The 22014-nt window shown below is 28.1% G+C and overlaps 5 protein-coding genes across 7 annotated transcripts; 2 read left to right on the top strand and 3 right to left on the bottom strand.

The window, feature by feature from the left end:
- Nucleotides 1–141: 141 nt before the first annotated feature.
- LOC118073709 (uncharacterized) lies at nt 142–5178 on the bottom strand. 2 transcript variants are annotated; one of them, XM_035094375.1, is made up of 11 exons: nt 4995–5178; nt 4778–4840; nt 4449–4577; nt 4197–4331; nt 3953–4110; nt 3433–3498; nt 3029–3179; nt 2725–2916; nt 1927–2626; nt 1567–1843; nt 142–1488 (listed from the first exon to the last, which is right to left on the bottom strand). In XM_035094375.1, exons 1-11 carry the CDS (start codon nt 5067–5069, stop codon nt 1356–1358), a joined length of 2079 nt encoding a protein of 692 aa, XP_034950266.1. In that variant the 5' UTR covers nt 5070–5178; the 3' UTR covers nt 142–1355. The 2 variants fall into 2 exon arrangements, with proteins under 2 accessions (XP_034950266.1, XP_034950267.1); XM_035094376.1 differs by lacking the exon at nt 3433–3498.
- Nucleotides 5179–9655: 4477 nt separating this feature from the next.
- LOC118073582 (dual specificity protein phosphatase 3) lies at nt 9656–11525 on the bottom strand. Its single transcript, XM_035094163.1, has 4 exons — nt 11098–11525; nt 10769–10956; nt 10199–10422; nt 9656–10126 (listed from the first exon to the last, which is right to left on the bottom strand). Exons 1-4 carry the CDS (start codon nt 11131–11133, stop codon nt 9924–9926), a joined length of 651 nt encoding a protein of 216 aa, XP_034950054.1. The 5' UTR covers nt 11134–11525; the 3' UTR covers nt 9656–9923.
- A 55-nt stretch (nt 11526–11580) lies between these two features.
- On the top strand, nt 11581–13812 carry shrb (charged multivesicular body protein shrub). The gene is made up of 5 exons (XM_035094162.1): nt 11581–11755; nt 12498–12720; nt 12803–12977; nt 13061–13305; nt 13376–13812. Exons 2-5 carry the CDS (start codon nt 12537–12539, stop codon nt 13432–13434), a joined length of 663 nt encoding a protein of 220 aa, XP_034950053.1. The 5' UTR covers nt 11581–11755; nt 12498–12536; the 3' UTR covers nt 13435–13812.
- Brf (Brf RNA polymerase III subunit) lies at nt 13796–16366 on the bottom strand. Of its 2 annotated transcripts, none has more exons than XM_035094161.1 (2): nt 16148–16366; nt 13796–16066 (listed from the first exon to the last, which is right to left on the bottom strand). In XM_035094161.1, the coding sequence occupies exon 2, from the start codon at nt 16005–16007 to the stop codon at nt 13950–13952; it is 2058 nt and encodes a 685-aa protein (XP_034950052.1). In that variant the 5' UTR covers nt 16008–16066; nt 16148–16366; the 3' UTR covers nt 13796–13949. The 2 variants fall into 2 exon arrangements, with proteins under 2 accessions (XP_034950052.1, XP_034950050.1); XM_035094159.1 differs by having other exon boundaries at nt 16129–16365.
- A 21-nt stretch (nt 16367–16387) lies between these two features.
- LOC118073583 (60S ribosomal protein L34-like) lies at nt 16388–17400 on the top strand. Its single transcript, XM_035094164.1, has 4 exons — nt 16388–16460; nt 16626–16697; nt 16988–17185; nt 17254–17400. Exons 2-4 carry the CDS (start codon nt 16633–16635, stop codon nt 17348–17350), a joined length of 360 nt encoding a protein of 119 aa, XP_034950055.1. The 5' UTR covers nt 16388–16460; nt 16626–16632; the 3' UTR covers nt 17351–17400.
- The last annotated feature ends 4614 nt before the right edge of the window (nt 17401–22014 follow it).

Below are 22014 nucleotides of genomic sequence, written 5' to 3'. Positions count from 1 at the left end.
GTAAATAGATGGCGTTAGGTGGTATTTTTAGCGGCATTTATTGAATTTGAATTTTAAAACAAACATTAAATGCATGATTCATACACGGATTTATCTCTCATAATAGTTTATCAGTAATATAAATAAATTAAACAACATAACTTGATTGTTGCCATTTTTTGCATTGAATTTTAATGAAGACGCATTATATACATGTATAATTACAATTTGATATCATACAATATGATACATTGATGTAGTGTTTGGTGCATTTAATGAGCATTGTGCAGAATATTCGTAAATTTTCATGAATAATCAAACATATTAATACTCAATAAATTACCGTTGAATTTTTCTAATACTATCTTTTATAAAATAAATATGCCTTTTACAATCAAATATTATCAATTTAATAAACTACTAATTATATAATACTTCTGCCGTAACAAACATTTTTTTTTTCTATAAATAATTTATATAAAATATTGCACATGGACGTATTCAAATCAATCATTATCCGAATAAATTAATTAGCAAAATGAAGACAATACTTTGTTTCTCATAAACATAATGCAAAAATTGATTAACTTATTTTTTTAGTTGCCGGATGCTTTCTATTGTTTTGTTTAATTGTTATAAGAAAGTATTTTTATCTTTTTAGTGTAGTAATTATTAAATAATTACAATATTAATCTATAAGGTACTTTATGTTGCCAAAAAAATTTCACTAATACTTTAATAATTATTCATTATTATTTTAATGTGGAATGCGTTGAAAGAATTTATATATCGTATTATTTACAAATTCAATAAAAGTATTGAAATAAATATAAACTGATAACCACCAAATAGAACCTAATTATTATTATATAAAGAACAATAAATTTTTCTTTGATTATTTGGATGTTATTGACTATATTGCCTTACGCTAATTTTCAAATAATTCTTGTCGATAAATATAATAATATTTCAAAGTACAATGATTTTTTTCATTACTTTTTGCATAAATAAATTAATGATAATAAATTTAGGCGTATTTCTCTTATTATTGTATCAGTACTTATTATATCAATGCATGATTCGGTTCTCACACAAATACTGACCAGCAGCCATGAAAAAAAATCTTTTCCAAATAAATTTTTAAATTCATAATTAAATAATATAATTTTTACGTTCTACTCTAATAATTTATCTAACTTATATCAGACTAAATTAATAAAGCATTTTTTTCATAACATACGTGATTAACTTTTATTCAATAAAATTTTTGAATAATTTCTATCTTACCTTCATTAGAATACTATCGATCACTCGTTCAATTTCTTTTGGACTTTTTTTTTAAAGTTATATTTTGAATCATTCGCTTAGTTAAATTATTATTGTTGCTGAAGTTGTTGTAAAAGTGGACACACTTCGACTAGAGGAGTACCCAGTACTTCTTGACATACTTGATTTATGTCTGGCTCCATCATTAATGATGATATTTGATCTTCTGATAGCATTTCAACGCTAAATAAACAATTAAACATGAATGTTTTGCATAACCTAATTGTGATCTTATTTTTTGATTCATGTGCTTTGACTCACCTTGCTAAACTCTCACTATCTGATGTTTCTTCATCCGGATTGAGATAACTCATAGTCTTTTCTAAAGGACTGGGGACTTTTTTCCCCTTTATTTCAACTTTTTCATTCTTTAGCACCGTTTTATCCTCTTTTTCTGTCAATTTTGGTTCACTAGAGCGTCGTTCAGTTAAACTTGATATATTGAGCATCATCATACCATGACTTAATAATTCTTTCATTCTCTCTCCCGTACCTGTGTTCCATAACATGTCTAAAGACTGTCTTCTACTAGAATTGCCTAAAAAAAATTTCCTCTTAATGAAAAAATAAAAAAAAACATGTATAAATATATTTCTGATAATAGAATAAGGTAATAATAACCAGAAGCTCCGGATGTTGATTCTCCACTAACAACAGAACTTCTTGTGATCCAATTGGAAAGGCTGGAGTCCAATCTCCCACGACACTTAACTGAAGGACTTCTTGTGATATCCAATTTCTGTTTATCTTCACTAGTCAATTCAGTATTTTGCAGCATTGCTGGAAGTGATTGTTGATTAACTAAACGTTTTTTCATAGCTGTGGACTCTTCAGAAATAGTAGTAAAATTTACGCTCTCAAGACTCAATTCGCTTGGTAATGGTTTGTATGGAATTTGATCATCATCATCTGAATAAACATCATTATTATAATAAATATCGTCAGGAGAGTTAGTTAAACTAATTTCCGTCCATCTTTCCCCATTTTCAATGGTTTCTATACTTTCAATTTTGCTATCATTATTATGATTTTCATTTAACTTTTTATTCTGTTTTTCAACTTTTTGAAGACTAGAATCAGATGTACATGAATTTAATTGTAAACTACGTCTATCGTTAATAGTAGAATTCACTGTAGAGGTTGGAGATAATGTCACTTCTGATGAAGGCGATGTTGAATTATTTATTTGTGACGATTTAGAACTTTTTATTGCTGATGTCGTATTGAATGGCTTGTCACGTGTGATATATTTTCTTGGCTCTGTAGACGATAGATTTAAATTATTGAGGCCTATATATTCCGAGGACGAATCTCGTTGAATCTATATAATAATATAATTAATAGCATATATATATAAACGATAAAATTCATTATTGATAAAACATAGTTTATGAACATATATAAAATTGTATTTATTACTTTTGATACTGATGGTGAAGTTGGACTTATTTCTTCCGGAAGACGAAGATACTCATCGCTAGTATAATCTGTACTATCTGGCGATCCAGTAGTACTCGATTCTGAAGAAGATTCTTTATTGACTTGATCAATTTTTGAATCATCTTGCTGACTTGAATTATTTCCTTTATCAATGCCATCGTCTTGTCTTGTCTGCAATCGAAAAATAATTGATAATTATTATTTATGTCGTACAAAAAAATGATAATAATTATGCTTTATTTTTTTTCTTACTAATACTCATACAAAAAAAACAAATAAATACCCTATGAATTTCGTCGCTTATTTTTTCCAAATTACGTAAAGCTTCAGCATACGTCATTTTTGCTTCAGCAACAGACTTTTCAAGTTCACTTACACGTAACTTTTGGCGTTCTAAGGCTTGATGAAATTGTGCTTTCATCTCATAATAAGGCCTGAAAAGAAATTTTGCTTTCCAGCTCATTCTGTTTTTCATAAAATTTTCTCTGCTATTTTTATTTACTTTACCATAAGTTATCTATTATTTTATAGTTAGTGCGCATTTAATATTTTGTAAATACAAAATTCATGCAGAAAATAAAATCTATATAATTGCAATAATGATATTATGAGAAATATAAGATTTTTTCAACGATGTATGCAACGATTAAAGTGAAGAAAAGTTTTCTTTGATGCTATTCTACTTACAACATTAGCAAGTTGTGCCTGTAGGCGATACTGTTTATCAGAAGCAAGTTGCGACGTGCACCCATACTGCCAACATGAATATATAAACCAAAAAACATAAATAATCGAGGTCCTACAAAAAAAAAGGAAAAAAAAGGGAAAAATGCGTGGGATTGCATTTATTCCCAAAAAAATGAAATCAAACATAAACTTTCGATTAAACGTTTAACTGGTGTAATTACAGTTTGGTCTATAACAAACGATATTTTTATAGCTTATCATAACAAAATGTATTTCAAATGAAGTATGAAATAATTCATTAAAATAAATGTTTAGATAAATACAGAAAAAAATAATAATTGAACTAATTTGTTTAAATAAACAATCATTAAAATAATTGGAAAAGAGAGCCATGCATTTTAATATTACTGGCTAAATTGTGATAAAGAATAGGTCAAAAAAGAATAAACTCTCAATAAACAACTTAAGAAATGAATAAATTTATAAATAGTACAAACATTAAATTAATGAATTAACTAACCTTGATTTAGCTATAGCACGTTTCAGCTCTGACTGTAATCGCTGAACAGTATGTTCTGCATTATGATACAAAGCAGTCATATGTCTATGTTCAGCTTCTGAAATGGCTCTTTCGTGTTCAGACTCATTTACTCTTTCAGTCGCATGATTTAACATTTCCTGTACGTAAAAGTTAATTTTACAGAAAAAAACGGATTGATAAAACACTCTTACAGATTTTTACAAATAATAAAGGACTTATTTACCTGCCAAGCGTGATCAAAACATCTTCCTTCCATTCTGAGACCCTCTTCAGCGAGATAAACCATTTCTTTTGCTGCTGCATGCTGACCATTTGCTCTTTCAAACCTGATAGCTGCTTTTTGTGCATCTCTGAGCGCCTAAAAATGTTCACCATACAAAATATGTTTTACTAACAGTGTTAAAAATAATTATGTGCTAATAATGACAAAAAAATGAATGTCAATTGATAAAGTTTCTATAGATTAAGCACTTACTTCTTTAGCTTTGAATCGAGCATCATAGTAAGGCTTTGATTTTTCAATACAGGTACCAAGCTTTTTTGATAAAGCGTCAATTGTTATTGTAGATTCACACAATAAATCTCTAAAAGTTGCTCTTGCTTCCTATTTAAAAAAATTCATTTATTGGATCATAAATTATATGTTATTGTAGTGAAGATGAATTATAAAAATAGGAATAACTCAAATATATTCAAACCGATAAAATTATATTGTCAGCCAATAAATACATTAAATACATGACAGGTAAAAACTGATAACTTTGTGTCAATACCAATAATGACAATTACATTATTCAAACTTACATCTAAATCAACTTCAAGCTTATTAATATCATCTGTAGCAGTATTTAACCTCTCCAGTTCAATCTAAAAATAGCAAACGAATATAAATTGAAATTTAGTATTACTTTATAAACATAATTAACTTTTATAAGAAATACTATGAATATTTCAACGAATTATATTAATATACTGTAATTAAAATAAGAAATGTGATATTAATTAGAACTTCTTAAATTACTTGAACTCGAGGATCCACCGCATCGTCTACTCGATCAGCATCATTGGCACTTTCTGTCTGATTACGTTCACTCATAATTTACGATTATAAATTAAAATTACACTATTTACAATAACTCATAGCCACCTGTATCGTTAAATCGAACATCAGGTGGCCATGTTGGAACAGAAACTAATTTTTTCACTGTTTTATCTCAATTCTCTTGGAAATTTATCTATTTACCTAAACAACTTGGAACCCATTTTTTGATTGGTTCTTTCTATTAAGCCTTCTCTATCATTCGTCTGATTTCCTAGAAATAAAACGACTGATAACGTCGATAGTTAACAACAATCGATAATAAAATAACCCACTCTATAATATTTTCAAATTTTCTGAACATGATAGCAAATACATTGTTATTGTACAGCGAATAAAAAATCAGTTCTCAATGAAGGAAAAATCAATATTTTCGTTAAAATGAAAGTTTTATTACAATCACATAGATTCATAACAAATAAATAGAATGAAAAAAAAACATTTTCATTTACATTCATTGTTTATGTTGATAAATTGTACAAACACATGGGATGAGTTCTGCAATAACTTATAAATAATACCCTTTATTAAAGAAGTTTCAATTTAATCAAAAATTTAATATTTTAATCAATACATACTCGAGAAATGCTTTGAAGCTTTTAAGATAACAATCAGTCCATATATTTTGACTTGGCCTGATTGTGGTCACCAAATTTTCAGTATTATTGAATTAATGACATAAATCCTCATTTTTAAAAATACTTAGATTTTCAATAAATAAATATGTTTTTATTTTATATTCAATAATTATGAATATTTTTCTCAAATTAACTTACATAGTAGCAATTTTATTAACCGGAAATTTATTACTGTCAAAAAAAAGATTATCAATCAGTAGTCCAATATTTTTTAATTTTATTAATAGTGGAATTTGTGAAATTTGCTCAACAAAATAAGCTGTTGCTTCTTGAACAACTTTCCATTTTGAAAATACTGCACAACTACTATTAAATTGCATATAGCAATCATGATGACGTCTATATGATATCAAATAAATGTTGTGTTCAGCATCACCAATAAAATTTTATAAATAAATAATAAAAAAAAAATATACTGACGGTGTATGTGTGATTATAATACTATAACTCTCGATTAGAGTACAATCTAATGATTTACGTTGCAACCACTTACTCATTTCATTAAATGCATCATCATATTTCAATGCTTTAGAAAAACCCCATTCTATTGGAGCATGTTTTATTGAAAAATCCAACACTTGATCATCCTGTAGATGATAAAAAATTAGACAATTATTATATTGCTACAAAGAAATATTACTTACATAATCGACAGCAATTCCTGCAATTTTTATTTTGTACTCTGGTTTAATTAAATTTTGAAATATCATTGAGATTTGACTCCAAAAATTAATTAAATATTTAATTATTGTGTTTAAACCACCTTCAAAATATTTCGACTTACTTGAAAAAGCATTATTAACTAATAATAATACGTTTATTGAAAGCTCATTGAGTACACTTAACAAAGAGCTATTTCTATTTGAAATTTCTGCATCACTGACTGAAAATGTATTTCAAATGATAAATAATAATCAAATTTTAACACTTCTTGTTTACCATTAACATACTCAATAGACCTTCCTCATTTAAATCGAATATTTTTAATTGATCTTTCGGTGATGCATTTTCATATAGCTCTAATTTGAAAAAATTGACAAATCATGAAACAAGTTTAACGTTTATGAAAAATCACCATTTTTCAAAGTTACATATTCCAACGTCATTTCTATCTTTTCACAATATCTATCTTCATAAGGATTATTAACACTATGCATTTTATACTCTATTTTAATAAAGACAATGTTTATGGAGAAATTAATAAATTTATAAAATAATCAAATATACTTGAGTAAAAACAATTTACTACAAATATTTTTATTCTTACCGTTCATCATGAAAAGTTATGCAATTTTAATTGTTGCCAAGTTTTATATGAAAAATTACGCTGAAGCTCTTCAAGTTATTTTTCATTTGAGTATTTATTTTTACAGTGCCAAAGAATATGGATAGTTTTAAGTAATTGTAGATAAATAATCTTTTCTTAGTAAAATATGAATGTTTTAAAATTATTATTCTTGAAAATATATTTTTATCAGACAATTTTATCGACAAAATATACATAAAATTCACAAATGAATTACTCTTTTATAATAAAATTACATATATCATATAAAACAATTTTCATCTTTTTCTAAGACTTATTTTATGTTTATTCACTAATTTTACTAAGTTTTATTCCTATCATCATAGAGCTTTTGATGATAGTCATATCAATATTGCTCCAAAAAAATATACGAAATAACACTCATCCTAAGTAAATACATGAAATTGTATTTTTTTAAAAATATCAACGTCATTGAGTTTGACATTTTTTAGCAATAATGTATTACAATACTTTTCGAGAAAAAATGAAAAGAGGAAAGAAAGTACATCATCACTTTAAATGTCAGGGTCAGTTGACTAAATGCATACATATCATGTCTGCGACGAATGTTGAAGAAAGTTTTGGTCTCTTTTTTAAAATCTGCAATAAATGAACATAAATATCTAATGATACATCTCTTAATAATATCAATCAATAAAATTTCCATTAAAATGATCACTTGTATGTTTTATAAAATAATTATCATCAACTAATAGACACATGTACATTTAGTCTATAAGTAAAAAATGTAATCTCAACTTATGATCGATGAATCATTGAAATCACGTCTGATGTAGACATTACAAAACTTATCAGATCTAAATATTATGATTCAATATTAAAGGTAACAAAGTAAAAAATGGCACTGATTTTAATAGTCTTAGAGATTCTTTATCATATGCAAAAGTAACAAATCATAATTTATTTCTATCATTGTTACGATTATTATGATTATAAGGATAGTATAAATATGCTGATATGTTGTGAAGTTGATAGCATAGTGAAGAATAATCAATGAGGGACGAATAACAGTCAAGATTGTTCGCGACCTTCATAAAAAGTCGTCGATTCGAAGATTCCTGTGATTTCACAACGAGTAAGAACCACTGGCAGTTTACAAGTCAGTCAAGAAAAAATATCTACTTCTTACTTTCATATTTTTCAATAATAAGTCTTCTGTTCTATATTACTCAGCTTTATTGGTGTGATTGCTATTATTATCTGGTTTTAAATTAAATACTTTAGTATAATTCATTTATCAAAAATTACTCAAAATTTATACGAATTGAAGATTGAAAGAAAAATATTAATTTGTAATCGACTTAATTAAATCTGTAGTATATATACATGTATATATACAATATTATTATGGTCTCTTGAGCACACCTTGGCCTTCTCTTTCAGACACACTTGATGATACCTACATACTTTCAGTGGTTTGTGGGTGCTGGTCGCAACAGGTCGGTTATTTATATTAATTTTGGCTGTACTCTACATTTTTTTTATCTAATTTAGTTCTACTGACTTTCTATTATCTGATTATTATTAACTCTCTAAAGCTCTATAAACTGGAGTAGTTTACATAGGTAAATGTTACTTTTAATTAATCAACTAATTAATCTTATCTGAGAAATTAATTAATTAAAATTAACAATATGAATGTATTTGACAATTAATAATTAATAACGTTACATAAATAAATCAATCAATTAAATTGTTGATAACAAAATTTTGTTGATATTGGTTACTTATATTTTTTATTGTTAATTAACTCTACATATTGTTTCCACGTGTTTCTAAATAATTATAAAAATTATAAGTTTGTTACAGTAATTAAAAATATTTTGCAATTTGGAGATCTCAATACCTGTATAGACGATGATAGAATTGATGATGTTCGTAATAAAAAAAGGAACAAACTGTTTTTTTTCAACAATATTCATTATAAATCATATATATGTATAAAAGGATTATAATAATACTAACAACATAATAAAAAAAGCTAAACTCTTATCAATAAGTTAATGAAATCCAAAAATAAATTCAAAAAAATAACATGAACGTTTGTATTTATGTATATAGAATATAGCTACATACTCCTGAAAAATGTATTGCAAAATTTAACTCGAATAATGATAAGTCACTTGATGTAGCCTCTCCTAGGCTTTGTCTGTATTTAAAAGAAGTAGACATAGCCTGGAATAGGTTAGGTCAGGGCTTGTACACACACAACGGCTTATTTGAACAAACTTTCCTAGTGAAACGTATTCATTTATTCGCACTACTACATTTTATTTAAATGTGTTTAATTGAAATGAATTTATATTGTTTATATATACTGATTCGGCCTAAATGTTTGTAATTTAGATTTTGAAAATCATTCAACAGATTGTTGCCCTCTATCATTGATATATGAAGCTTTCCAAATATGTAAATTATATAAATTAATTGACAAAATATTTAAAAAGGTGAAGGTTTATAATAAAAACTCTATGAAGTTATTTATATTTCTCTTATTATGTGTATTTTATATAACAATCTAGATTCTGTTTTAATACTATTTAAATTATCTACGTTTTTTAACAATTTGTTAAATTATAATATTAAAAAAATAATTAAGAAAATAAATTCTCTAAAAAAAATTTGATAAATCTCGTTAAAATACATTATTAGTTGCATCGCCAGCGATTGCATAAGAATCATGAAATGCAAATATAAGTTATTTATTGCTATAATTGTTATTGTTATTCCTATTCTTTTTAATCAAATATATCAGTTTAAAGAACAATTAAAGGTGAATGTATTTAGAGTTTAATCATTAATTTGTGATATTTTTGAAGTTTCTCAAAATATCGTAATTATGAAATAAATCAAGCAAATAATTATCGTAAATTAGCAATTTAGTTATTAGAGATAACTACGAGATCGACGCAACTGATTATCAAGTGATGCCAGTTGATGTAAAAATCCATCATTTGGATGGACATCACGGCTTTTACGAACCAAACGGATTGCTTCTTCTGCTGTCATGTTACGTTTAATCATCAAAAATGCAATAACACATGTTGAACTGCGAGAAATGCCAAGCATACAGTGTACAAATACTTTCCCTGTATCAATTCAAATAAATTTAATCTTCAAACTAGTATAGAAAATTGTACATTTAATTTTAATAGACTTACCGCCACTTCTAATGGCATCATCAATAAAGTTGGCAACAACATTAAAATATTGGCTAATGTCTACAGATGGTAAATCTGTCAGTGGCAAACCAAGATACTTGATGGGTGTTGTACTATAATAATTTTGATTTGTGTTGACATGTCCGAAACGATTTCCTTCAGCTGCATTTACTACATGGGTAACACCAATTCTCATAAGATATTCACGATTTTTTGCAGTGGATCTATAATTATAAACACAAGTAATTATTAATACTTATAGAATTATCAAAGTTCAATTCAATTAGTAATGAAAAATATTTATATCTAGATTTTAAAAAAATTTAACAAAGATAATTAACCTTAATAAAAGAATGTAAAATGAATTCATTATATAATTTTTGTCAATGATATTGACACTAATTAATCAAATCAATGCTTATAAACCATTTAGATACATTAACAAGAAAATTTAGCAATCTATCCTAAACCTAAAAATATTCAAAAATATGTACCTATATGAATTATTTTGTTCTGACAAAAAATTTCTATCCATTTTTTATATTCTGTTTGTAAAAATATTCAACTTACGCATCTCCGATAAATATTCCAGGATAAACTTCATCACAGTCAATTTCCTGCATTCGACGATAATACAAAGTGTCATCTCTATTCATATTAAAACCTGGTATTGGTTTGTATTCGGTTTTTGTTTCAATCAAAGTTCGTACTAGTGAATTATAAGTTGTATCTCCATTTGACAAGGGTCGATAGAAAAGCTAAAAACAAACAATAATCTTAATAGAATATTATCTGTTATAAAAAATATATGCATTTTATGTTGCATGATTTCTTATGATATTTTTCATACATAAATATATTCTTGTCATCAAATAATTAAAAAGAACAATTGTACTTACAGAAGGTCGATATGAGTTACTTCTAGAATCAGCCATTTTTATTTTTGTTTATATAAAAGTTTCAGACCTACAACTTTCGGTATTTTCGTTGTTGAATATTATTAGACGACTTAAAAGTTCAGATCAAATTACGAGTTTTTCTCGAAAACATTTTTATATTTAAATCAACATAAAACTTGTCATTTAGGACAGTTTAAAGTAATTGATTCACAAAATATATGTCTTTATAAAGTTTTAACTAAAAAATTTAAGCAATATTAATTATTGCAATAGGAAGAAAATTATTAGTATTGACATGCGTTTACGTTTAAATTTTCAATCGCTCTTAACAACGCACTTTTCTACTTAACCTTACATGTGAATAAACACACACTAATATGACGTTACATTAGTGTGTTTTGTTCTACAAAATAAAAGGCGCATTTTCATTTTATACAATAATAAACATTAATCCAATAATAAAAAGTTATAAACACCTTTAGTACTCTATAAAACCTGATACATAATAAAATTCAAAAGTTTTTGTTGTCACTTGAAAATGATATTTTCATGCGAATTCTGGCAAGATAATCTTGATGATGAATCATATCGAAAAATTGACATGATATAAAATAAACTTGTGTGAGTCTACTATACACCGATTAAAATTTGATTCAAGGTACATTTCAAAATAATAACATTTTAAAGTCTAGTGACATTAATAATTATTAATGATAACATAACTTTATTAATAATTATTAATTAGTGACATTTATAATTATAAATATTTTAACATATCCAATGACGTTTGAATTACATGTTTATATTAAAAAAGAGATTCACACACACACATTTACGTGTATGTATATTTTTTCTTTATGTACACGCGTTGTCATGTCTAGGCATATAAACATACGCAACATTCAAATATATATAGTCCAAAATGGCGTAAGATTTGATCAGAGAAAAAATTGCTTCGGGTCTTTTCGACCAAGAATCTCCATCATAAGCGCATGTGCCTAACTTATTTTGTATTGCTACGCTGCGCGGTAAATATAAAGAATCAAAAGATTTGTTTGCCAATTTGCTTTTTTATAATTAATTTACCTTTATATTGCATTGCGTACATATTTTGTCAATAATTCATAACAATTAAAATAATATTTCTTGATAATAAAAAATCTTAGGGAGATTTAAACTAAAGGAACTACTTTTATTTGGCGGAATCGACTTTTCCGGAATTACCCGAAGACAACTCTTTCTCCGGTTCGACCATAATCGTTTTTAAGAAGTCAATTTATTCAGATAGATTTATACCTGAAAATTTCTTCTACCTAATTATTTGAAGATTTAAAATAAATAATCGTAAATTTAAAAATAAGTAGCATTCAATTAAATATATCTATAAATTGATTTTAAAGAACATAGAAACAGCAGGTATCATCGTGAAATTCTGTACAATGGATGCCTTATCGAAAATGTTTGGTTTTGGCAAAAACAAAAATGCGGCTCCAACACCGAGTGAAGCGATTCAAAAGTTACGTGAAACAGAAGAAATGTTAATGAAAAAGCAAGACTTTTTAGAAAAAAAAATCACTCAAGAATTGAAGACTGCTAAGGATAATTATACAAAGAATAAACGAGGTTAGTTTTACAATTCTATGTAATTAATTTTAAACTATTTCACTTTATTTTATTAATATTTATTCATACTTGACATTTTAAGCCGCTCTCCAAGCTATGAAAAGGAAGAAACGCTATGAAAAACAATTGCAACAAATAGATGGAACGTTGTCAACAATTGAAATGCAAAGAGAAGCGCTTGAAGGGGCTAATACCTCTACTACCGTTCTTCAAACCATGAAAAATGCTGCAGATGCACTTAAAGCTGCTCATAACATGTAAATAATTATATTTAAATTTATCTTTTTCTCTCTATCGAATAACAGTACATACATAATCACTAGAAATTTCGTTTTTACAGGGATGTTGATCAAATACATGATATGATGGAAGACATTGCAGAACAACAAGATATTGCCAAAGAAATATCTGATGCTATATCAAATCCAATTGCATTTGGACAAGATATTGATGAAGATGAACTTGAAAAAGAACTTGAGGAACTTGAACAACAAAGATTAGATGAAGAATTATTGAGTATAAACAATCCATTACCTGAGATTCCTGATGCAATTGTTACGCCTGTAGCTCCTCCCAAAAAGACAAGTAAATTTTTTTTCGTATGAATGATTTATAATAAATAGCAACATTACGAGCTATCTTTTCTTATTTTCAGAAGCGAAACCGGTTGAAGATGATGAAGATTTAAAACAATTAGAAGCTTGGGCTTCGTAAAAACATTAATGCAACCGAAGAAATATATTAATTACCGTACTAATATGCAAGAAAATTTAACAATTGTATAAACAGAAGTAACAATTGTGCTTGCAACGCTTTACTATTCTATTCTCTAGTGTAAATAGATTTAATATTGATAATTAACGATTGAATTTGAAATATTTAATGAATTATTGAATAAATTAATGAAAATAACCCCGTTTAAATACTATTACAAGAAATGTGAATCAATCGGTTTGTATATGAAGCAAAAAATCGAGAAAATTGGTTTATTTAGGTTAAAAATAAATTTTATATTTTTCAATTATTTAAATAAATTATTTAACATGAAGTAAATTTAAAAGAAATGCATGAATTATATTATTACAGAATACTATGTGCTTTCATTTCAACCCAATGCAAAACTTCAGAATAATATTTCCGTTTTAAAAAACTCAAATCTTAACTATATATTTATATACAGTAAATAAAAGAATTCATTAATAATAACTATAGAATAACGTTATTAAAGCCTAATAGTCATCATCTCCATAATCATCATAACCATAATTTTCTTCTTGAGTATGCCGTTTTAACATTTGACTTAACGACATTTCACCTATTTCATCATGATCCTCTTCATCATAATCATTTTCTTCTTCATATTCTTCTTCCTCATTATCATGTTTATTCTCTTCTGGAACTAGTCCATCCGTTGATCCTTTATTTTCTTCAATTAATGAATACTGTTTATTTCTTTTACTCTCTTCACTGTGTAATGTTTTTAACTTTGCACTAGGTATATTTTTTTCAATTTTTGTTTGATTATTTTGTAAACTAACATTGGTTTCATTTTTATTTTCAGCTCGATGAGTACTTTTGAAATTGAAAGATTCCGACAGTTGATTACTATCATTGACTTTGTCAATTGATTTCTGAATTTTTCCTGGTGAATTATTCTTTGTTGTATTGACGTTAAGGGATTTTAATACTTCATAATTAATTTTTGATGATATTCTTTTTTCTTGAAGCATCTTTTCTATAGCTTCTCCAGCACTGTTGGCAGGTGTTTGATTCTTCTTCTTTGTACCTGTTCTTCTCTTCTTTTTTTCTGGTTTACCTTCTTCTTTTTCCTTTAATCGTTTTTCTTCTTTCTCTTTTTGCTGTTCTAAATAAGATGCATTAATGGTATTCCATAAATTTGTTTTACGACTAGCTTCATGTTCTGACAATATATATGCATCCAATTCATCATCATCTAAATCAGTAATATCGATTTCTCCAGTACCATTATCAAATTTGTTATGATTATTGTGGTCTCTATTACTTTTTAGATTACTGTCATCGATTGATGTTGGGAGACCCATAGAATCAATGTCTGGTCCTAGTTCAATAGCTTGTATAGGTCTACTAGCAGATTTGGCTTTTAAATAATAAGCTGAAGCTTCTTTTGCGGAAGGATTATCTAAACAATTACTGATAGCATCTACCGTATTTTCTTCAATAAATCGAGCAGATTCAGCTTCCTCTTGATCTATTAATTCATTATAGCTGTAGTCACATGTAGAATTAGCACTACGTTTCCGCATCGTTTTATGTTGTTCGTCCAATTGTCTATCAATTTCACTTTGAAGTTCATCAAATTCTGAGTCAATATTCTCTAATTTTTGTAAGCGTTCTCGATCTTTTTTACGAGCCGCTTTAAATGCTGGTGGATCTTGTTCCTCTTCAAGATCAACAGTCATAAATTCATCGAGTGTTAAAGCACTTGATGGAGTATCACCAAACTCAATGAGACGTTTTCTCAACGTTGATTCATGAACTTTAACTATTTTAATGATATCACCGGGAGTACGATTAAATTCATGAAGTCGAGCAGCAATTAACAAAGCAGCTCCACATAAACCTGATGGTCTTCTGCCGCTATGGATACTATCTCTTTTCATTCTTTGAACTAGCCTAAGAGCTGTAGTAGAAACTTGGTGTGTTTTATCGCCAAATTCCAATTTATTGGCGAACCTCATAATGTATAAACATGGATCCATTGATGGAATATTAATACAGAGAGCTTGAGTAAATTTTAGGTAAGTTCGACCTAACTCGTGAACATCTATGTGTAAAACATCACTAATATCGATAAGCATATGAGCTGTACCCTCTGTTCTGCAAGTAATGTAAACACAAGCGGCATGATTGTGTGCATGTTTTCTACCACGAGTTAAATTTCGTGCTAATGCCATTTTGTAAAAGTTAACTGAAGTCTCAACATAACGATTGTTGAGCCGTAATTGTTGGCATAAATGTGTTATTCCATTTCGTGCATTTTGAATTGTTATTTCGCGAGATTCTTTACCATTAACACGAAAACCAGCAGTACCACCGCCGAAACCTGTCGGACCTCCAGTACTATCATTTGCTACAAATTGTCCTAGGACAACCATGTTTCCTGACGATGTTTCTTCGAATGTTGTTTCACTTACAATTAACTGGTCTTCCAGGACAAAACCACAAGCTGTACAAACAGCATCTCCACGAGCTGGATCTGTTTCAATTTCATTTGAACCACAATTTCTACACTTGTCGCCTGACATTTTAATGAGTTAGTTTTTTCGTTTGTTTACTAAAATGATTCGATGATTAAACGAGTAATCTGCAAATAATTTTTACGAATTATTCATTAAAAATTTTAAAAGCTATAGTCTAGTTACTCACAATCTTCTAATAATCTTACAATACGAAAATTTTTTGTTCTGTCAATTATTATCTTGATAATATAAAAGGTTATAAAAATGCGTCAACCGAGGTAGTGGCCATATTTAAATTTTTAAGAAAATAATAAAACTAAACACACATACGTATACGTGTATATATATATATTTTATAACTGTTTTGCTATTATTACTGCATACAGTTGTAATCCTTACGTAAAGTAGTGTGCAAGAGAAAGAAAGAGAGGGAAAAATAACTCCAGCGCCACTACACACATTACGGCTGTTTGTGAAAATACGAACACGTTCTTCCTTTTCCGTTTGTATCCGTTATAGGTTAGTGTTAATTTTTATTTGTAATTTATAAATCTATGATTTATTTAACAATCATTATGTTATTTAATCATTATGATGTTTTTTAATAATTAATGAAACTTGATGTAATTTTTCATTGCAGTATTTATGGATCTTAAATAGAAAATATTGAAATTATTGTTACAGAGTAAATATGGTACAACGGTTGACATACCGACGACGATTGTCGTACAACACCAAAAGTAATAGGAGACGTGTGTAAGTAATTTCTAAATTAAAATACTTTATAAAAGATCATTTTTCTGTTATCTAAGAATTTTTATTAAAATCATGTGTAAAAATGCTTGATGACAAATAGAAAATACCATTTTAACCTGCCATCATCATAACCTATAAAGTTATTGTTTTGATAATTATACATGTACTCATTTAAAGTATAATTCACTCATTTTTAAAATCAATTATATAAATTATTTATTTTTAAATAAAATGTCAAATCTACTATTTATTTCATTATTTTAACGATGAAGTCTTCATAATTGTTTTAGTGTACGTACTCCTGGTGGGAAGTTAGTGTATCAATACCTTAAAAAGCCCAAGAAAATCCCTAAATGTGGACAATGTAAGGAACAATTGAGGGGAATTCAACCTGCAAGACCAATGGAACGATCAAGAATGTGCAAACGTAAAAAGACCGTAAAACGTGTTTACGGTGGTGTACTTTGTCACAAATGTGTTAAAGAAAGGTAAATAGATTAAATAATTACATAAAAAATTGATAAATGCATAACTAAAAAATATTATTGTTTAACAGAATTGTTCGAGCTTTTCTTATTGAAGAACAAAAGATCGTTGTTAAAGTAATAAGAGCACAACAAGCATCGACTAAAGCGAAAAAGGTTGAAAAATAACTTGTCTCTTATTAAATTAATTCTTAATAAATTACATAAACACAAAAAAATGAAAAGATTGCTCTGTTTACACCCCAATCAACAAATAAATTATATTTAGAAGTTTAAATATTTTAGATTGAAGATAAATATGATTCAATTTTAATTACTAATTAAATTTAATGAGAAAAGTCAAATTAATTTAATTTATAAAGATTCTACGTTTATTCCATATAAGTTCAACAAATGATATGACAAGAAACAAGTTCCACTTATAGTCAAGGTATTCGTGCATTACTTCAAGTCCTTTGAAGGCATAGAATAAACAGTAAACTGGAGTAGCTTCCAACAAGTACCTTATTTGTAATACTCCGATTCTTGTTTATGCTACCACATAGCATTATATGGCCAACTATGTAGTAGAAAAATCTACGCATATATTTTTATTACTACTCACAGATGTTTGATGTTATTGTGGAAACAAGTAATTAAATCATTTAGTTGTAATATGGTATCCCATATACAACATGCACGCATTATTATTAAGCAAATAAATAAAATTTAAATTTAATTTAATGAAAATTTAAATAATTACTACATTCTTAGATTGTTTAAAAAGTCGTAGTGAATTAATTTAAACTAAAAAATAAGGAAAAAAAAACTCTGAGAAAGAATGGAAGAAAAATAAAAAGAATAAGAGAGAATACATAATACTACATTGAAAAAAAGACAAGGTAGAACCAAATCTTTTGTTTGTTCGCACGTCTCGTGCATCCGTTGACCAAAAAAGAGTATGTTGAAAAAAAAAACTGTTGGATCAGAATCAGAGACAAAAAGAGACAATCTTACCATTCTCACCAGATGCCGAGTTGCGCGATTTTATTGCCAAGAGGAGAGAGAAAAATATGTGTTGTGCCTTATTCTGCTTTAATTTATTTTTATTTATTGTATCGCTGTTGAAATTCTACTCTTCTTCAACTTGGCCAGTTCCTTGCACGTGCAATTTTGTACACGGAATAATTGGCGTGCGGTTAACCAAAGGTTTGCTGCAGCTGCACTCAAATCTTTTCCGTTTGATTCTTTTCTCTTCAGCTTCGATTTCATTCTTTCAATTCTACAAATGCACTACAAGAGAAAACAATTCCATGCAATATCTTATCGGTGTAACAAATACGAATTTGGTGTTATTATTTTACTCTTTTTAGTTAATGATATCTTTTAAGAAAAATAACTGTCTCACACGTTATTGAAACTTAAAATTGGTGAAGAATTTTTTAAATATTTATGAAAATATCAAATATTTCCGAAATCATTAAAAGCAATAAAACTCTATTATCTTAGAGAAAGAAATGTTTACTTTCACTAAAAACTAATATGTATTAAGAAATATTTGAAAGAATTCAGGTATATAGTAAAAAATATAGTCATTATTATGTTAGATTAATATTTAATTTTGAAATATGAGAACCTTTTAATGTTTTTTTAACACTTTAGCTTTTATATTTTATAGATTTGAATATTACCTAAATTAAATAAGTATTGACAGTAGTAAAGATATATAAATAATTGAAATTAATAATTCAACACGCCTTAATAGATGGTTACAAAAATATTAGGTGGTAAATGTACAAATACAGTGGATATAATTAGGTGGTGGTATGCTTGGTTGGTCGTTGAGCCCGAATATAGCATGATTGCTATAATTTTCAGTGACTTGTGTTTGACAAAATAACAAGTGGGTGGGTGTCGGTTTTCACACCCGTGGCGGCCGTGGCTCCACAGGGCTTCTACGGAGAATGTAAAAAAGACGGTTAGGCCAGGCGCAAAACCGGTCCCGATGGATCTTTGTATTATACATCTTCTATATCCCAAGTCGACCCAACTCGAGTCTTTTGTTGTTTCTATCTTTTTACTCCCTCATCTCTCACCATTTGGCCTGTATGTTGCTGTTGAACACCGTCGTCATGTATACAGCTGAATAGAAGGAGTAGATGAGGTAAACCAAGGTAGACGAGTCTTGTGGTCCAAAGATATTACACACCTAAATATATAATATATTCCATATCCCATTATATTATGAGCATAGTCGTGACTAGAACTACACAATACCCATAGATATGCACTTGAGAATCACCAATAATGTTTCCTCTCACCCACGAGCTGTATAGTACGCCTACTCATCTTGAGTGAAGACCCGGTGCTGCACCCGACTTGAAAATGTTCAATATTATTAGACCTCAGCGACAGCACCAACGGAACACCGTCATTTGAAGGTTGAATAGGCGAATTTACAATGGGAATTTATTATACGATATAAAGACGAAAATGTTTTATATAATGATCATAATCAACTCAATTGAATCATCTACATGTCAAATAAATTACTATATATTCGCTATCTCCAATTGAAACATTATAAACATATAAATTTTGGAATATTAAATCCGTTGAAAATATCTATTATTGATATTAATATTAGTTATTACAATGAAATAGTGTGAGGAGAGAGGAGGATAAATTTTTTTCTCGTGGGAATAGTTTGTTATTTTTTTAACTGAGATTAGTCGTCCGGACTTCATTGGATAATCAATCGCAATTGTATCTATTTAAACGTTGACTCAAAGCTTATTCTACACACCCGTTATTTAATTCAGTGGCCATTAGTTCAACTGGTCATATTTAGAGCAAATTGATTTTACATCTTTAAATATTAAATATAGTACAATGTTAATAGTACTTTTAATTTTTTCTTATAGACATACACAGTCATAGGAGAGACATTTTATCTGAAATTGAAATTAAATGTAAATTTAATGTCCATAATAACATAATAAATTTCAAGCTATAATACTTGTTACATAATATAAATTGTGTCGCTTATATTCAGCTACTTGTATAGATAGCAGAATTTGAGTCGGCTTCAGAGGTATTATCTATATGGAAGCATGTTTTTATCAGCCTTTGAAGTCAGGTCAGTCAGGTGTGAATTGGGTGAGGCCCTGCCGTTTACCACACACCATCATACTCAGCTATTCAAACTAACATTCACAGACGAGATACCATGCAAGCGTGTTGATATAAAAATAAAGAAAAATAAAAAAAAACATGTATCTCGACGAGTATAGGTATTAGAAAAAAAGGAAAGAAAAATAAGAATTATAGTGGCCACTTATCCAGTCCTATGCTTAACCACCAACTAATTTAACTCCAAAATTCAGCTACTGACTATTTCAATGTTAATTCTGACATTTAAATGCTTACAAGACCCTTTTCGCAATGATTTCATGTCAATTAATTCTTAATTATCATTCTATTAACTAAAAAAAATATAACACTTATTATTATAAATAATAATAATAATATAATTTATATAATTAAAAAATGGTAAAAATGTAACTTTTTTACATTTCAGTCTTGGGCAATTTTATTACAATTTTATTGCTTATGTTGCTGGCTACATAATATAACCAAGATCTTCAAATTCTGTTCAGTCAAAGCCTGACCCAAAGGCTAATCCCGACTACACGGTGTGTTAACTGGGCCCTACTCGTTTATATACAGATTTTGCTCTCTTTTGTAGCTCAGCGGTCTCGCAACCAACATCTCTTCGAATGAAATATATTTCTACCTCATCCCAAGATCATTCGAATACGCGTCGAGTAGATTCAAGATTTCGTACCTCTTAAGAGTTTGGTTGCCACCATCATTTTCTGTTTCTCTTTCTTTCTCAATACTTTTTTTTATTTTGTTTGGTCTCGTGTGATCAAGATGATGATACTGATGCTCTTCTGACTTCTTTTTCCATAATTTATTATACGTTATCTATTACGTTCTATTATTCGATAATAGTATTATTATTACCATCTCATGATGATGAAGATGATGATGATGATCCTTCTTATTGTTAATATTGAATGCATTGAGCAGACACAGGTACAAAATCATTATTTTTCGTCCATCTATTTCACTTTTCTCTTCTTCATCGTTATTTCGTTTTTTTTTCTATCAATTCCTTCATTCTTTGTCGTCTTTGTGACGCCTAAACCGCCAGACGATCAGGCGCAACGAGCCGTTTAGGCGTTTCGTAGAACGACGAATTGCTAATTTAATCCTCGAATCCGGTTCCTCAATGCTATTGTCGCGACTGAATACTCCTTTTCGGGGTGTTAAATCCTTGATTAACGACCGACAATGCCCGCATTATTACAATATTCGTAGAAGAGTGGGCTGAGCCGGTTGTGCCTGTGTAACATATTCGAATAAAAAAATATAAGATGCCAATATAAATGTACAGTACTGACACTTATTTTTCATCCTGCAGTCTGCTAAGAAAGGTGTGAACAATTGCTTCGCAAATTACAGTCAGACGAATCCCTTTTTTTTTTATTGCCGTGCACCTTCATTTCTTTAAATCTTCTGAGAAAGTTTTTTTTCTTCTTCTCTGACCACTTTCTGGAGCCAATCTGTACCGAAGAAAATTAACAATGATCATTCATAAGTCAAGAAATAATTTTGATTTACTAAAGGTATTTATAATGAAAAATAAATTTTTTCAATCATATTACAAAATTAATCTTCTGAATTATAATTGAGAAATTTTAATTAGTTCATTAACACTTTAATAAAAGTCACTGATAAAATTGATAAAATATGAAGAAAAGATTATATCACTGAATCTATCTAAT

The sequence above is a fragment of the Chelonus insularis genome, unplaced genomic scaffold (assembly GCF_013357705.1).
Source record: "Chelonus insularis isolate UGA/USDA-ARS -01 unplaced genomic scaffold, ASM1335770v1 scaffold_362_pilon, whole genome shotgun sequence".
NCBI lineage: Eukaryota > Metazoa > Arthropoda > Insecta > Hymenoptera > Braconidae > Chelonus > Chelonus insularis.
This window is presented reverse-complemented; position numbering and strand designations above follow the sequence as displayed.

Bases quoted from the DNA above. Each gene is read 5' to 3' on its own strand.
- LOC118073709 (XM_035094375.1), bottom strand. From the start codon at position 5,069: ATGAGTGAACGTAATCAGACAGAAAGTGCCAATGATGCTGATCGAGTA. The intron at 2,917-3,028 runs GTATTTATTTGT...TTTCGATTGCAG, and splicing joins TAAGCGACGAAATTCATAGG to ACAAGACAAGACGATGGCAT. The intron at 1,489-1,566 runs GTGAGTCAAAGC...TTGTTTATTTAG, and splicing joins GATAGTGAGAGTTTAGCAAG to CGTTGAAATGCTATCAGAAG.
- LOC118073582 (XM_035094163.1), bottom strand. From the start codon at position 11,133: ATGGCTGATTCTAGAAGTAACTCATATCGACCTTCT. The intron at 10,957-11,097 runs GTAAGTACAATT...GTTTGTTTTTAG, and splicing joins GTAACTCATATCGACCTTCT to CTTTTCTATCGACCCTTGTC. The intron at 10,127-10,198 runs GTAAGTCTATTA...GAATTGATACAG, and splicing joins TGATGCCATTAGAAGTGGCG to GGAAAGTATTTGTACACTGT.
- shrb (XM_035094162.1), top strand. From the start codon at position 12,537: ATGGATGCCTTATCGAAAATGTTTGGTTTTGGCAAAAACAAAAATGCG. The intron at 12,721-12,802 runs GTTAGTTTTACA...TGACATTTTAAG, and splicing joins TTATACAAAGAATAAACGAG to CCGCTCTCCAAGCTATGAAA. The intron at 12,978-13,060 runs GTAAATAATTAT...TCGTTTTTACAG, and splicing joins CTTAAAGCTGCTCATAACAT to GGATGTTGATCAAATACATG.
- Brf (XM_035094161.1), bottom strand. From the start codon at position 16,007: ATGTCAGGCGACAAGTGTAGAAATTGTGGTTCAAATGAAATTGAAACA.
- LOC118073583 (XM_035094164.1), top strand. From the start codon at position 16,633: ATGGTACAACGGTTGACATACCGACGACGATTGTCGTACAACACCAAA. The intron at 16,698-16,987 runs GTAAGTAATTTC...TAATTGTTTTAG, and splicing joins AAAAGTAATAGGAGACGTGT to TGTACGTACTCCTGGTGGGA. The intron at 17,186-17,253 runs GTAAATAGATTA...ATTGTTTAACAG, and splicing joins CACAAATGTGTTAAAGAAAG to AATTGTTCGAGCTTTTCTTA.